Here is a 12,288-nt window from a genome sequence, read left to right on the forward strand (position 1 = left end):
ATTTCAGCTTCTTCCGTAAGTCTTTACTGAAAGTAACATGTCTGGCGGGAATTTAATTTGCATCTATCCATTATATATCAGCTGTTTTTCTGTTTTCTCAGATTAGTGACAATTTGTAAAGATTACTGTGGTGCTTTTCAAATTTTTCCTTTGGGATGCATGGAAACGCAGTTGCGAATTACGATTCTTTCTCATGGTCTCTCTTCATAATTAGGCTTATGGTTACAATGGTGCACCCTCAGAGAACGCCTGATGTATGAGAAACATTGCTTGAAATTTAACTGTAACAGGTTGTGTAAAACATACAGCACGATTCATACACTCCTGCAGATCTCCATCGAATGTTTTTGGATCTTTCAATTCATTCTGCTTCCAGCCTACTTGTTGCCAGTCCTCAGCTGGTTCTTCCATGACTTGCATAATTTTTCCCATCTACCCTGCTCTCTGGGCCGACCCACCCATGAGGCAAGGTGAGGTGACTGCCTTGGGCAGCAAGATCCACAGGGGCATCAAATCCCGATATAGATAATTGTGTCCCCTCTTGTTCCTGATGTAGATCTTCATGCACCCCTCCTTCCTTGTTGGGGGGAGCACCATTTTGTGGTTAGACTTGGGTGCCAAAATGTATTGGATCATCCCTGCCTACTCCTTTCTATGGCTTTTATACATGTGTTACCTTCACAAAGAGATTTTTTAGTATTATTAACATTTCTATCCTTCCCTTCCCCCCAAAGGAACCTGGAAGGGCCAGCAGCAAAACAATAAAAACAACTTTTAAAAACCATTAAAGGTAAAGGTAAAGGGACCCCTGATCATTAGGTCCAGTCGCGGAAACTCTGGGGTTGCGGTGCTCATCTCGCTTTATTGGCCGAGGGAGCCGGTGTACAGCTTCCGGGTCATGTGGCCAGCATGACTAAGCCACTTCTGGCAAACCAGAGCAGTGCACGGAAACGCCGTTTACCTTCCCACCGGAGCGGTACCTATTTATCTACTTGCACTTTGACGTGCTTTCAAACTGCTAGGTTGGCAGGAGCAGAGACCAAGCAACGGGAGCTCACCCCATCGTGGGGATTCGAACCATTGACCTTCTGATCGGCAAGCCCTAGGCTCTGTGGTTTAACCCACAGCGCCACCCGTGGCCAGCAGCAAAACAATAAAAAAACTTTTAAAAACCATTACGAACATCTAAATACACTTGAAAATATTAAGAGCATCTAAATGATTAAGCATAATTACATACTTTTGGTTTATTCTATACTGATTTGGTGAGTGAGTTGTACAGTAGCTTAGATCTCCCTAGAAGTCATGGCTTTGGTGTAAAATGCTAGCCATTGCATCTGCTGCTCACTCCAGACACAATACAGTTGGCATGCTAAACATCTGAGCACCTGAACTTTGGAGAATGACAGTGTCTGCAAAGCATACCTTCATAGCCCTCTAGATTGTAGAGATGCACCGAGCTGGGAACTTATTCTAAAGCTGGCTTGGCGAACTGGGAGCCCATGAGCCACATTTGGTGCATGAAGCATTTTCAGCTGGGTCTCAATTGCAACACCAAGTTTTAATTGTGGTGTGGTAAAGAGTTTACCTGCAATTTCACAGCAAATTTATTTTAAGAAGTTAAAAGCAAAATGTATACTCCACATGTTAGCATTGACTTCTCTCTTGGTGGTGATGGAAGGGGCACCATAACTGTGAAATGTGTCCCATGGGCTAACTATTATAGAGGCTAAGCATCTGTGAAGTAGCAAAATACATTTCTGGCACCTAAATCAGGTAAAGTCCTTGTAATCCTACTTTTGCTAAGTATCGCCAGGAGAGAAAGTACAGGCAACTCTCAGCTTACATGGGGGCACAGTCTGGATATATAAAGCCAAAATTGTGTATACTCAAAACATATTGGGTTCAATAGTGGGTGGGATTGCCAAATACTTTCCCCCTGGATGCCAACCTCCTTTCCTGCTCTATGGGTGTCAGGCATCCATGGGGTCAAGGTAGGCTGGTGGTTGCAGCACCATGGATAGCTCCACGGCTTGGAGGTGAGCTGAAACCTTATGGGTTTCTCCCTCCAGTCCACCTTTCCTAAGCTCCACCCCTTGGCCTGAGGAATGGGTTCTTAAAGGGCTGACCCACTGGCCTGAATATGCATTCTTCATCTTTCTGTGGGCTTCTTTCTGGTGCACTCCTTGTGCCATTGGGTAGGCATAATAGGTTAGGAAGCACTTGGTTCCTCTGCTGGCTCAGAATCAGGAGACAGCATCTGTGAGGGTCGTCTCAGGCTCTGGACCATCAGCCTCAGATTGTATGGGCTTGGCCAGTTCCTCCTCCCCCAATTCCAAGCTTTCCATGGAAGAGTGTAACTGATTCAAATCTAGGACCCACGTACCTACGGGACTGACTCTCCTGGTATGCCACACGGAGGACCTTAAGGTCCACAAATGACAAAATTTTGGAGGTCCCAAGTCACAAGGTGGTTAGATTGGTCTCAACTAGGGCCAGGGCCTTTTCAGTACTGGCCCCGACTTGGTGGAACGCTCTGTCACAAGAGACTAGGGCCCTGCGGGACTTGACATATTTCGGCAGGGCCTGCAAGACAGAGCTGTTCCTCCTGGCCTTTGGTTTGGACTCAGTCTGACCCTTATGTTTCCCTCCTCTTATGTTTTTGATCTATGGGCTGCATTTTAAATTGCATTGTAACCTGTATTGTAAATTGGTTTTTTCCCCCTATTATGTTTTCACTGTAATTTTACTGGTGTTAGCCTCCCTGAACCTGGCTCTGGCCGGCGAGGGCGGGGTATAAATAAAATTTATTATTATTGTTATTAAATGTAGGAAGATACAAACATCTTTGGGCCTCTGGCCTCTTTGTTCCATTTCCTTTTTTAAATAGGAGTGAAGAACCCATCAGTTTGAACCAGTGGCATGAGCTCAAAGTGTCTCGCACAGCAAAAAATGGCATATTGCAGGTTGATCAGCAAAGACCAGTTGAAGGAATGGCAGAGGTAACAAAAAAGCTTTATTTGGAAGCTTTATTTGTACATGGAATGGCTTGGTTTTAAATATTGGGTTTATTCAGGTTTTGGATGTTTGGTTTACTTATTTTCTGGTTCACTGCCCCAAAATAAAATAAGTGGTTGAACAGAAATTCAGCTATGTTGTAGCAAAACAAAGCCAGTGGCACTGTCCCCCATGTAGATACAAAATACTTGGGAGGTATAAAAAATGTTTGGGAACATAACCTAAAGCAATCTGACCCCCTGATTAATTCTGATGCATTTTTTTTTCCTGATAGGGAGCTTTCACACAGATTAAGTGCAACCCTGACATATTCATTGGTGGAGTACCAAGTTATGACAGTGTAAAGAAGAACTCTGGCGTCCTGAAACCTTTCTCTGGGAGTATTCAGAAGGCATGTGTGTGTTTGTCTGTATTTATATAATCTGTCCTTCCTGCAAAGAATTCAGACCTGTCCTTCAGAGAAGGTGTAGAGCATTCCTCAGTTGTCTCCCATCCACAGGTCCTCAGCTAGCCCAAGACTGGATTAACTTCAGAGATGGACCGATAAGAGGTGCCTTCAGATCTTTCTGTACTATCTGCGCACTCTGTGTGCATTCTGGCTGTTGCTCAAGCTGCCTCGGAACATTTATTTTTGGCGCTTGAAATTCTAGCACCCTAACAGAGCAACCCAAAAAAGCCCTTTGAGGCTGAGCTGAGCTTGAATTGAGCTGAAATTTCCCTCCACTTACCTCTGCTGGTTGAACTGCTGCTGGCAGTCAATGGCAAGAGGGAAACCCACTAGCAGCACTCCCACTGACCGGGGCCAGCAGAAAGCCCTGAAACAGGATGTTCAGAAGGAGGGCCTGAGCTGAGCAGCTACTGGATCCCATGTGTCAGCACTGAACCTGATTCAGATATAAGTTAGCATGGGGATAAGGCTGAGTCATTCCGCCCCTGCCTTCCACCGTGACTTCCATGAGCAGCCAAGGTCTAGGTGAGGTAGTGGCTAAGCCTCTCTGGAAAGCCCCATTGTGGAGTGGAGGATTGGACTGCACCTGAAAGTATCTTCTCAATACATTCTTTCAGGATTCAGAAAAACAAGTGAACTAATGATGGTGGCAGGTTTTATCGGGTTTTAGGTTTATTTCGCTTTTTTCCAAAGTGCATGGAGATAATCCGTATGAAGTGGCTGCAATATTCTGTTTGATTGCAAGTGCCTCTTGAAATGGGGAGCTAAGCACTTGCTTTATATGAAATTCTGAGCTGCCCGTAGGAGCTAAGCTACTTGGAGCACTCCCTTGGGCTTGTAAATTGCCAAATGCTTGATCATCTGGAAGCTTTAGAAAATAGTGAGAGGTTCTGTGGTGGTTGTTTTTCCTTTCAGGCCATCAGATATTGTGATCTCTATACAGCTGAGTGGCATAGCTGCTTTAGGGGGACACGTATCCCGCATAAAATTGGGATACACAGAGCAGTCTCTTTTGCATACACCCAATAATAGGTCCATTCCTTTTCTTTCTTTCTTTCTTTCTTTCTTTCTTTCTTTCTTTCTTTCTTTCTTTCTTTCACAGATTTTTATCCCACCTCAACACTCACATTTACAGTTCACAGAGTTTTCCCTAAAGTGCACATTTTGTACAGTCTTTCCCCTAAGTATTCATTTTTTAATGCATTTTCCCTAAAATAAAGTTTTGTGTGAATGTTTTAAACTAGAATTTGCATTGCTAAATGTGGAGAAGTGTGTCATCTGATTGAAAGCTGTGTCCCAATCCAGGTATAAATCAGGGAGTGGAGAATTGGGTCAGTTCGCTTTAAAACATAGACTGAACAAATTTCTCCTTCCTCCTTAATATAAAGCTAACTCAGGAGGAATTCTCCTCTTTTAAGGTGAAATTGGTTTCCGCCAAGAAACTTCTTTTATATCTCAGATTTGGCTCAGAGCAGAGCCATAAAATGTGCTCTAAAGTTCAGGCACAGTGTTAATAAATCTGACTCAATTTTTTTAAAAAAAATAGAGGTTAAATAGTTTTGAGCTACATGGCTCAAAAAAACTCATCCTACTTCCCTTTGAGGATAAACAACGGAATCCTCTGGAAGGCTGTTCTCAGGAAACATACTGTTGAAAATAAACAGATGTTAAAGTGATCTCTTCATATAAAATTTACCTCATCCAATTTTGGTCTTTTTTTTTAAATAAGAAAACACTTTTAGCTTATGATACTGAGTAATAAACTAAAGTATTGAAAAAACTCTTCAACTTCTAACCTTGTCTCTTACACAAAGATTGTTCTGAATGACCGGACAATAGATGTGAGGCAGGATTTCGCATCTGGAGTCAACCTGGAGAATACTGTCCATTCCTGTGTGAATTCCCCCTGTGCCAATGGGGGCACCTGCGTGCCCAAAAAAGATGGCTATGAATGCGATTGCCCATTGGGTTTTGATGGGCAGCACTGCCAGAAAGGTAAAGCTTTTATTTTGTGTTGGAACTGCAAAATCTCCTTGACTGTAGAGAGTAGTCTTGCTCAGATAGTGAACTTGCGGCAGCAAAGCTGACAGGGGAATGTCAGTACAAGGTGATTGTTTCTTGGTTATTTGTGATTTTTTCTTGGCTATTATTGCTGTAATTATTTCTTGGTTATTTGCTCTCATAAATGTGCTCTTCTGTAGCAGAGAGAGGAGGCACAGTTGGCACTAATAATAATGGAAAGACACAGTTTGCTTCTTTCTTTATTATCTTACATCCCACCTTTCCTAAGCAGCTCAGGTGGTGTATATGGTTCTTCTCCCTCACAACACCCTGTGAGGTAGGTTAAGGTAAGAGGGAGTATCTGGCCTAAGGTCACTCACTGAGTTTCATGACTGAGTCAAAAGTTGAACCTTGTTCTCCCAGGTCCTTAGGCTGATGCTCTAACGTCACATAATTCATTCTTGAACTATTTTAACTAGTTTCCATCACCACATTCTATAGTAATGCATTTAAAAATTCCGTTATCTTGTTTGTGGTCAAGTATCTTCTTTTATCACTCATTTGCCCACAGTTAGATGAATGGGGTTGACCACAATTTCTAATATTAAGAGAGAGAAGAAACATTTTCACTACACCATTATTTTATAAAGTTCTATGATTGGCCATGCCTCTTCCTGGTGGTGCACCAGGACTGACCTGAGAAGCCTTCTTTCATTAATTATTATTATTATTATTATTATTATTATTATTATTATTATTATTTATTTATACCCCACCAATCTGGCTGGGTTTCCCCAGCCACTCTGGGCGGCTTCCAACAAAAGATTTAAAATGCATTAAAACATCAGTCATTAAAAACTTCCCTAAACAGGGCTGCCTTCAGATGTTTTCTAAATGTCATAAAGTTGTTGGGTTTTTTTGACATCTGTTGGGAGGGCGTTCCACAGGGCAGGCGCCACTACCAAGAAGGCCCTCTGTCTGGTTCCCTGTAACTTCACTTCTCGCAGTGAGGGAACCGCCAGAAGGCCCTCGGCGCTGGACCTCAGTGTCTGGGCTGAACGATGGGGGTGGAGACGCTCCTTCAGGGAACATAACTTCCCACATTCCTGGGCTCATGCACACTCTGTCAGCAGAGTTCACACAGCAAAAGTCGCACTCAGGAGAGCATTATTTTACAAGTTTTATTCAGCGTTGATCAGAACAAAAAAAATGACTGCCTTCTTCAGTGTCTCCGACACAGAGAGAGAGAAAACGAAAGCAACAGAAGACATAAACATCCTGTGAACAGGAAATACGCAGGCTGTGACACAAACATCCTGCTCCCTTTTAAGGTGGAACGGAAATATCCTAACATACTGGGCCAAGGCCATTTAGGGCTTTAGAGGTCAGCACCAACACTTTAAATTGTGCTCGGAAACGTACTGGGAGCCAATGTAGGTCTTTCAAGACCAGTGTTATGTGGTCTCGGCAGCCATTCCCAGTCACCAGTCCAGCTGTCGCATTCTGGATTAGTTGTAGTTTCCAGGTCACCTTCAAAGGAAGCCCACATATAGTGCATTGCAGTAGTCCAAGCGGGAGATAACCAGAGCATGCACTACTCTTGTGAGAAAGTCTGTGGGCAGGTAGGGTCTCAGCCTTTTAAAAGGTTTCTATCCTCTGTCCTCTCAGATCATGTTGGACTCCAACTCCCATCAGCCCCAGCGAGGATAGCCAACAGTCAGGGATGATGTGAGATGTAGTCCAGCAACATTTGGTGGACATGAGCTACATTTCCATTATACTACACTAAGTCCCTGACTTGCTCTCTTCTGCAATGATAGTGGTAGCAGTGAGTTGTGTTGAGGTTTGAGTACAAGTGAAACGATCATAAAACGACATGAACACATGCTTAACTTAATAACAAACTAACTGATTCAGCATCCCAGTTTGCATTGTGTGAACTGGCCTTTTGGGGAGGAAATTGCTGTTAACAAAGATTAAATACAAACCCTGAACACAAGATTCCAGTGTCGAAGGATTTGTTTGCTTGTTTGCTGTTGCTGTTGGGTTTTTTATTTTTTTTTGCTGCATCCATAGAACTTGCATTTTGCCGTTGGGGTTACAGTGCCATCCACACCCCCAAATTCTTTGTTTCTTTTCTGGGACTTGCGAAACTCTGGTTTTGATGGGCACAACTTAACAACAACAAAAAGACGCATGGGATTCCTGCACTTCAGGGGGTTAGGCTAGATGAGGCTTGGGTCCCTCCAACTCTACGGTTCTACATGCAAGATATCCCTTTGACACTTGAGAATTACAAATCCCCATGATTAAATGGTTACAGCTCCCTATATACACTAGTGAAGTGCCTGCACTCTTTCATAACAGTTTGGAGTCTGAAAAGCTTCCATTGCTAGAATTAAATATCTCTGTTGCCTCACACAAGAGATGGAAGCTCCATCTTGTCTTATTCAGCGGGACTTAGCTCATGCCCTTAAGCAAGGGGATTTATAGGCCTTGTAACTTTATCCTCATTTGTGTTAACCGCCGGTGCTGCAGTGCAGCCTCTAATCCTCAGCTACCCTTTGGCTCCCTTGTAATTTGACAGCAAGAACAAATCCTCCCTCAGTCACACACCAGAGACCACCAAAGAATTCTTTACAAAAGTAAAGGGTCTCCTTTTTGTTGTTGTTCCTCTGTACTCAGAGGAGCTAAGAACTGAGATACTTCAATCCAGTGGGTTTCTTAAACCGGCAGAAATTCTCAGTGACTTAAATCGCATGCAGATTTATTCCACTAGGTGGTAGCATCCTTCTTCCATATCTGCCTGGCTCCACTGAACAGGAACGGAAAAATATGTTGCTCTCCAAGTGGTGTCCGAGTTTAGGGGCACCCGCAAGCGTGAGTTTACTGTGGACTCTGTTCTCATGTGTGCAGGTTTTTCACAACGTCCATATGACATTGTTCTCATCCAAGTAGGCTGGACTATGGCAGTTCGGCTGTGGGCCTCACAGTCTAGTGACAAACCCCAATGACTACCCAGAGAGCACCAGGTGACGAGGTCAGTGGCTAACAGGTCTCATGCTGGCACCTGGGCTGGCTTCTCCTTCTGCTGTTGCTGCCCCATACAGCATCTTTTAACTGCAACAAAATGTTGCTTATTCTTCAGTAATGTGGAGGGCAGAAGAAGCCAAGCTCCACTATTTTCCTGCAGATAGGTAGCCATGTTGGTCTGCCGTAGTCAAAACAAACAAACAAAAAAATCCTTCCAGTAGCACCTTAGAGACCAACTAAGTTTGTTATTGGTATGAGCTTTCATGTGCATAACAGCAGTCTTGCTGCTGTAGTGGCATACAAAAATAATTTAACATCTTTTTTGGGCAATTCCATTCCTATTCCAAGTAGAAAGGCCTCTGGTTTCTTAGTAAATGTATTTTTCAACATTTTTTTTCCAATTCATTATATATTTTTTCCCCCGGAAGTCGTTCACCTTGGGACACGTCCACCACATATGGAAAAAAGTACCTTCTTTCTCTCTACATTTCCAACATGTATTATCATTCTTGTGGTAGATCTTTGCCAATTATACTGGGGTTAAGTACCATCTATACATCATTTTCATGATGTTTTCTTTTAATACCGTACATGCAGTAAACTTATCCCCTTTCTTCCATAACCTTTCCCAATCTTCGAACATTATATTATGTCCAACATCTCTTGCCCAATCAATCATTACCGATTTAACTTGTTCATCCTTTGTATGCCACTCCAAAAACAAATTATACATTTTAGACAAATTCTTAACTTTAGTATCTAACAACTCCATTTCCAATTTGGTTTTTTCTGTTGCAAAACCATTTTTCTTATCAAGCTTATATAATTCATTAATTTGGTAATATTGTAATCAATAACAAACTTAGTTGGTCTCTAAGGTGCTACTGGAAGGAATTTTTTTATTTTCCTGCAGTCACAAGAAGCACTTAATTGAATGCTGCGTTTTAAAACTTGAGCTGGACCTACCCCCTTTTGTCAACTTACTCTGATAGCTAATGCCAGGTTCAATAATTATGAAAGCAAAAAAAATGCTGAGATTTTGCATAGTTAAAGCTGGGTGCTCCTTTTCAAAGATGGGGAGAGGGGTTATTTTGCTGCTGAAAAGTAAAATCTGAATGTTCCTTCCGTTTTATGCTGCTGCACTGCAGAATGTGGAAATTACTGCTTGAACAGTAAGTAACAACTGTCAGACATGTTCTGTAACTGTGAGTGTATGATCTGTGTGTGCTCCTACCTCCATCAAGCTAATGGTGTGATTTAGGCCGCTTTTTGCAAATGTCTGTAGATAATGGCATAATCTGTAGTCATTTCCTGGATTGCACTGCAATGCTACAGCACTGTTACGAGGAAGCTTATAAAGTAGTCTCCTTCCTTGCAGACTGTGACTAGTGAGAATTGCCTCCAGGTCAATATGAGTATATGTGACACCAAGTGGTTTTATAAACATTGATGGAAGTGGTGATTTTGTGGGGTTACTTGCATGGCTGATTTAAAACAAGAACTACAACAAGATTTTGAGAGAGAAGAAGAGAGAGAAAGCTAGTTCTACAATCAACCAGAAATCCATTGGCTTGCATTGCAAACATGGGAAATCATTTAATTTGCAAAGGGTGGAAGAAAACTTGAAACTATGTGTCTCCTATTCCCCAAATTTAATTCCTGCCATTTTCTTCCCAAAGAATTCAAATCATGTGGGGGCAGGAAGCAGAAGGAAGAGTCCCTAATTTGTGTTTCAGAGCCTAGTTGCAGCATTTAAAGTGGATAGAATTGGTCTTTGGCAGAATGGGGAGCTCACTAATTTCTAAAAACGTCCTGCCATAATTAATTTTAAAGTCCTCTTTGTTTTAGAGGGAGAGTTTTAAAAGAATGTATCAATTTCTCCATTGAAATCAATGGAATGTGCCTGTTGATTCAAGACCAAGCCTCACTGCATTCAATGCAACTCTGTAGTCCAGCAAGTATGTTTATGAGAGCAGCCCTCAGAATGCATTATGTTTGGCCGGACTGTGCTCAGAGAGAACGGAAGTTTCCTATTCCTTTCTGCTGAATAGCTCTCTTGTATCCATACCACGATAAGTTGATTGAGAAATAGTATCTGAGCTGTGTTTTGCCCCTTGGTCCTCAACCAAGCTTCAGATAATTTCCTGCCTTCATTGCCTCGTCCATATCATCTGTGACAGAGATGGGCAAGCTGTATCTCTCTACAACTCTCTTCATCCTTGACCACTGGTCATATTACCTGAAACTGATTGGGATTGGAGATGAATGCCACTAGTTCTGCAACCGAGGCATCTTTGTGCTGCGTTGGGCTGAAATGGATTATGGGGTTTATATCTAGGGAGGCTGGCATCCTCCATCCTTAGCTCACATTCTTGCTAGTAAACACCATTCAGTTCAGTGGTATGTGGTTCCAAGAATTACCATATTTTTCGCTCTATAGGACGCACCCAACCATAGGACGCACCTTGTTTTAGAGGGGGAGAACAAGAAAAAAAACTCCCCCTCTCTGCTCAGCACCCCTTCAGCGAAGCGGCAGGAGAAATGGAGCCCCTTCCATTTCTCCTCCCACTTCGCTGAAGGGGCGCTGTGCAGCTCTCCCTCTCTGCTGAAGCCAGGAGTCTTGCTCTCCTGGCTTCAGCAGGCTCCCAGCTCCAAAGGCTTCAGGCGGCTATCCCTGAAGCCTGGAGAGCGAGAGGGGTCGGTGCGCACCGACCCCTCTCGCTCTCCAGGCTTCAGCGAAAGCATCACGAAGCCTCTGGAGCGCAGAGGGAATGCTCCCTCTGCACTTTGGAGGCTTCGCGTTGCTATCGCTGAAGCCAAGGAGCCTACATTCGCTCCATAGGATGCACACACATTTCCCCTTAATTTTTGGAGGGGAAAAAGTGCGTCCTATAGAGCGAAAAATACGGTATGATGTTCATAGTTACATAACTGCAGCAGGATCGAATCCAGCAGGTGCAAGGTAGACAAACCTAAGGGTTTGTCTCCATGTTATGCTCACTGACCCTGCTCATATGTAGTGCTAAGGCAAAGCATGGAAGTTGGAGCATATGGATGCTCACAGTCAAAATTAGCACCTGAGTCACTCCTCCTTCAGTCAACCTGCTGCCAATCTACTACCTATAGCTAAGCCATGGTTTGGAATAGCATTACATCTGAACCCAGGGTTGTGTTTTTCAGAGAAACAAACCATGAACCCAGGTTTGTACATAATGCTAATCCAAACCACGTCTTAGCTGCAGGTATCACAGCAGCTGATTGACTGTGGGAGGTGTCAGGCAGCTGCAATTTTTACTTCGAGTGCCTTTGCCTTTACATTTTCATTTAGCCATGATTTGGTCTGGGTTACTTGCAATCTGGATTGCTGTGTAGAAGCCCCTGAGTCCAGTCCCCACACAGTCTGAAATAGATGGCTCAGGTTATAGGGTTTGTCTTTGAGGCACACCTAATTTTCACTGGATTGCACCCAAGGTGTTCATTTTGCAGGAACTAGCAGGGTGAACCTGGGAAATCCTGGCGAGGAATCAAATCAATGTATAAGAGAAACCACTTGGGTGCTTCCCCATGCCTGCCCATGCCAGACCATAGTCTAACAGAGTTTGGCATGCTTAAAGCCTTTCATTTCAGTGGGTTTATATGTGCTGAATGTATTGCTGGACGGTTTGAGGGGAAGGGGAGCATAGGATGCCTTTAGCACATTAGTGCAAGGCACACCTAGGAAGGTCGAAAAATGCTTGGCCCAGAGTGTTGCTCTAGATGTAGAAAATGGCTGGCTCCACACAGCCCAG

At 43.3% G+C, this 12,288-nt stretch overlaps 1 protein-coding gene across 1 annotated transcript in view; it reads left to right on the plus strand.

Moving 5' to 3' along the window:
• Positions 1-12,288, plus strand: part of EGFLAM (EGF like, fibronectin type III and laminin G domains) — a 106,758-nt gene that overhangs the window by 80,040 nt on the left and 14,430 nt on the right. Inside the window, exons 16-18 of the mRNA XM_083576043.1 lie at positions 2,891-3,002; positions 3,293-3,409; positions 5,281-5,461. Of these exons, the coding sequence (XP_083432169.1) occupies positions 2,891-3,002; positions 3,293-3,409; positions 5,281-5,461 (410 nt within the window). The remainder of the gene's footprint in view (positions 1-2,890; positions 3,003-3,292; positions 3,410-5,280; positions 5,462-12,288) is intronic.

This window comes from Podarcis filfolensis (assembly GCF_964270895.1).
Source record: "Podarcis filfolensis genome assembly, chromosome: 11".
Lineage (NCBI taxonomy): Eukaryota > Metazoa > Chordata > Lepidosauria > Squamata > Lacertidae > Podarcis > Podarcis filfolensis.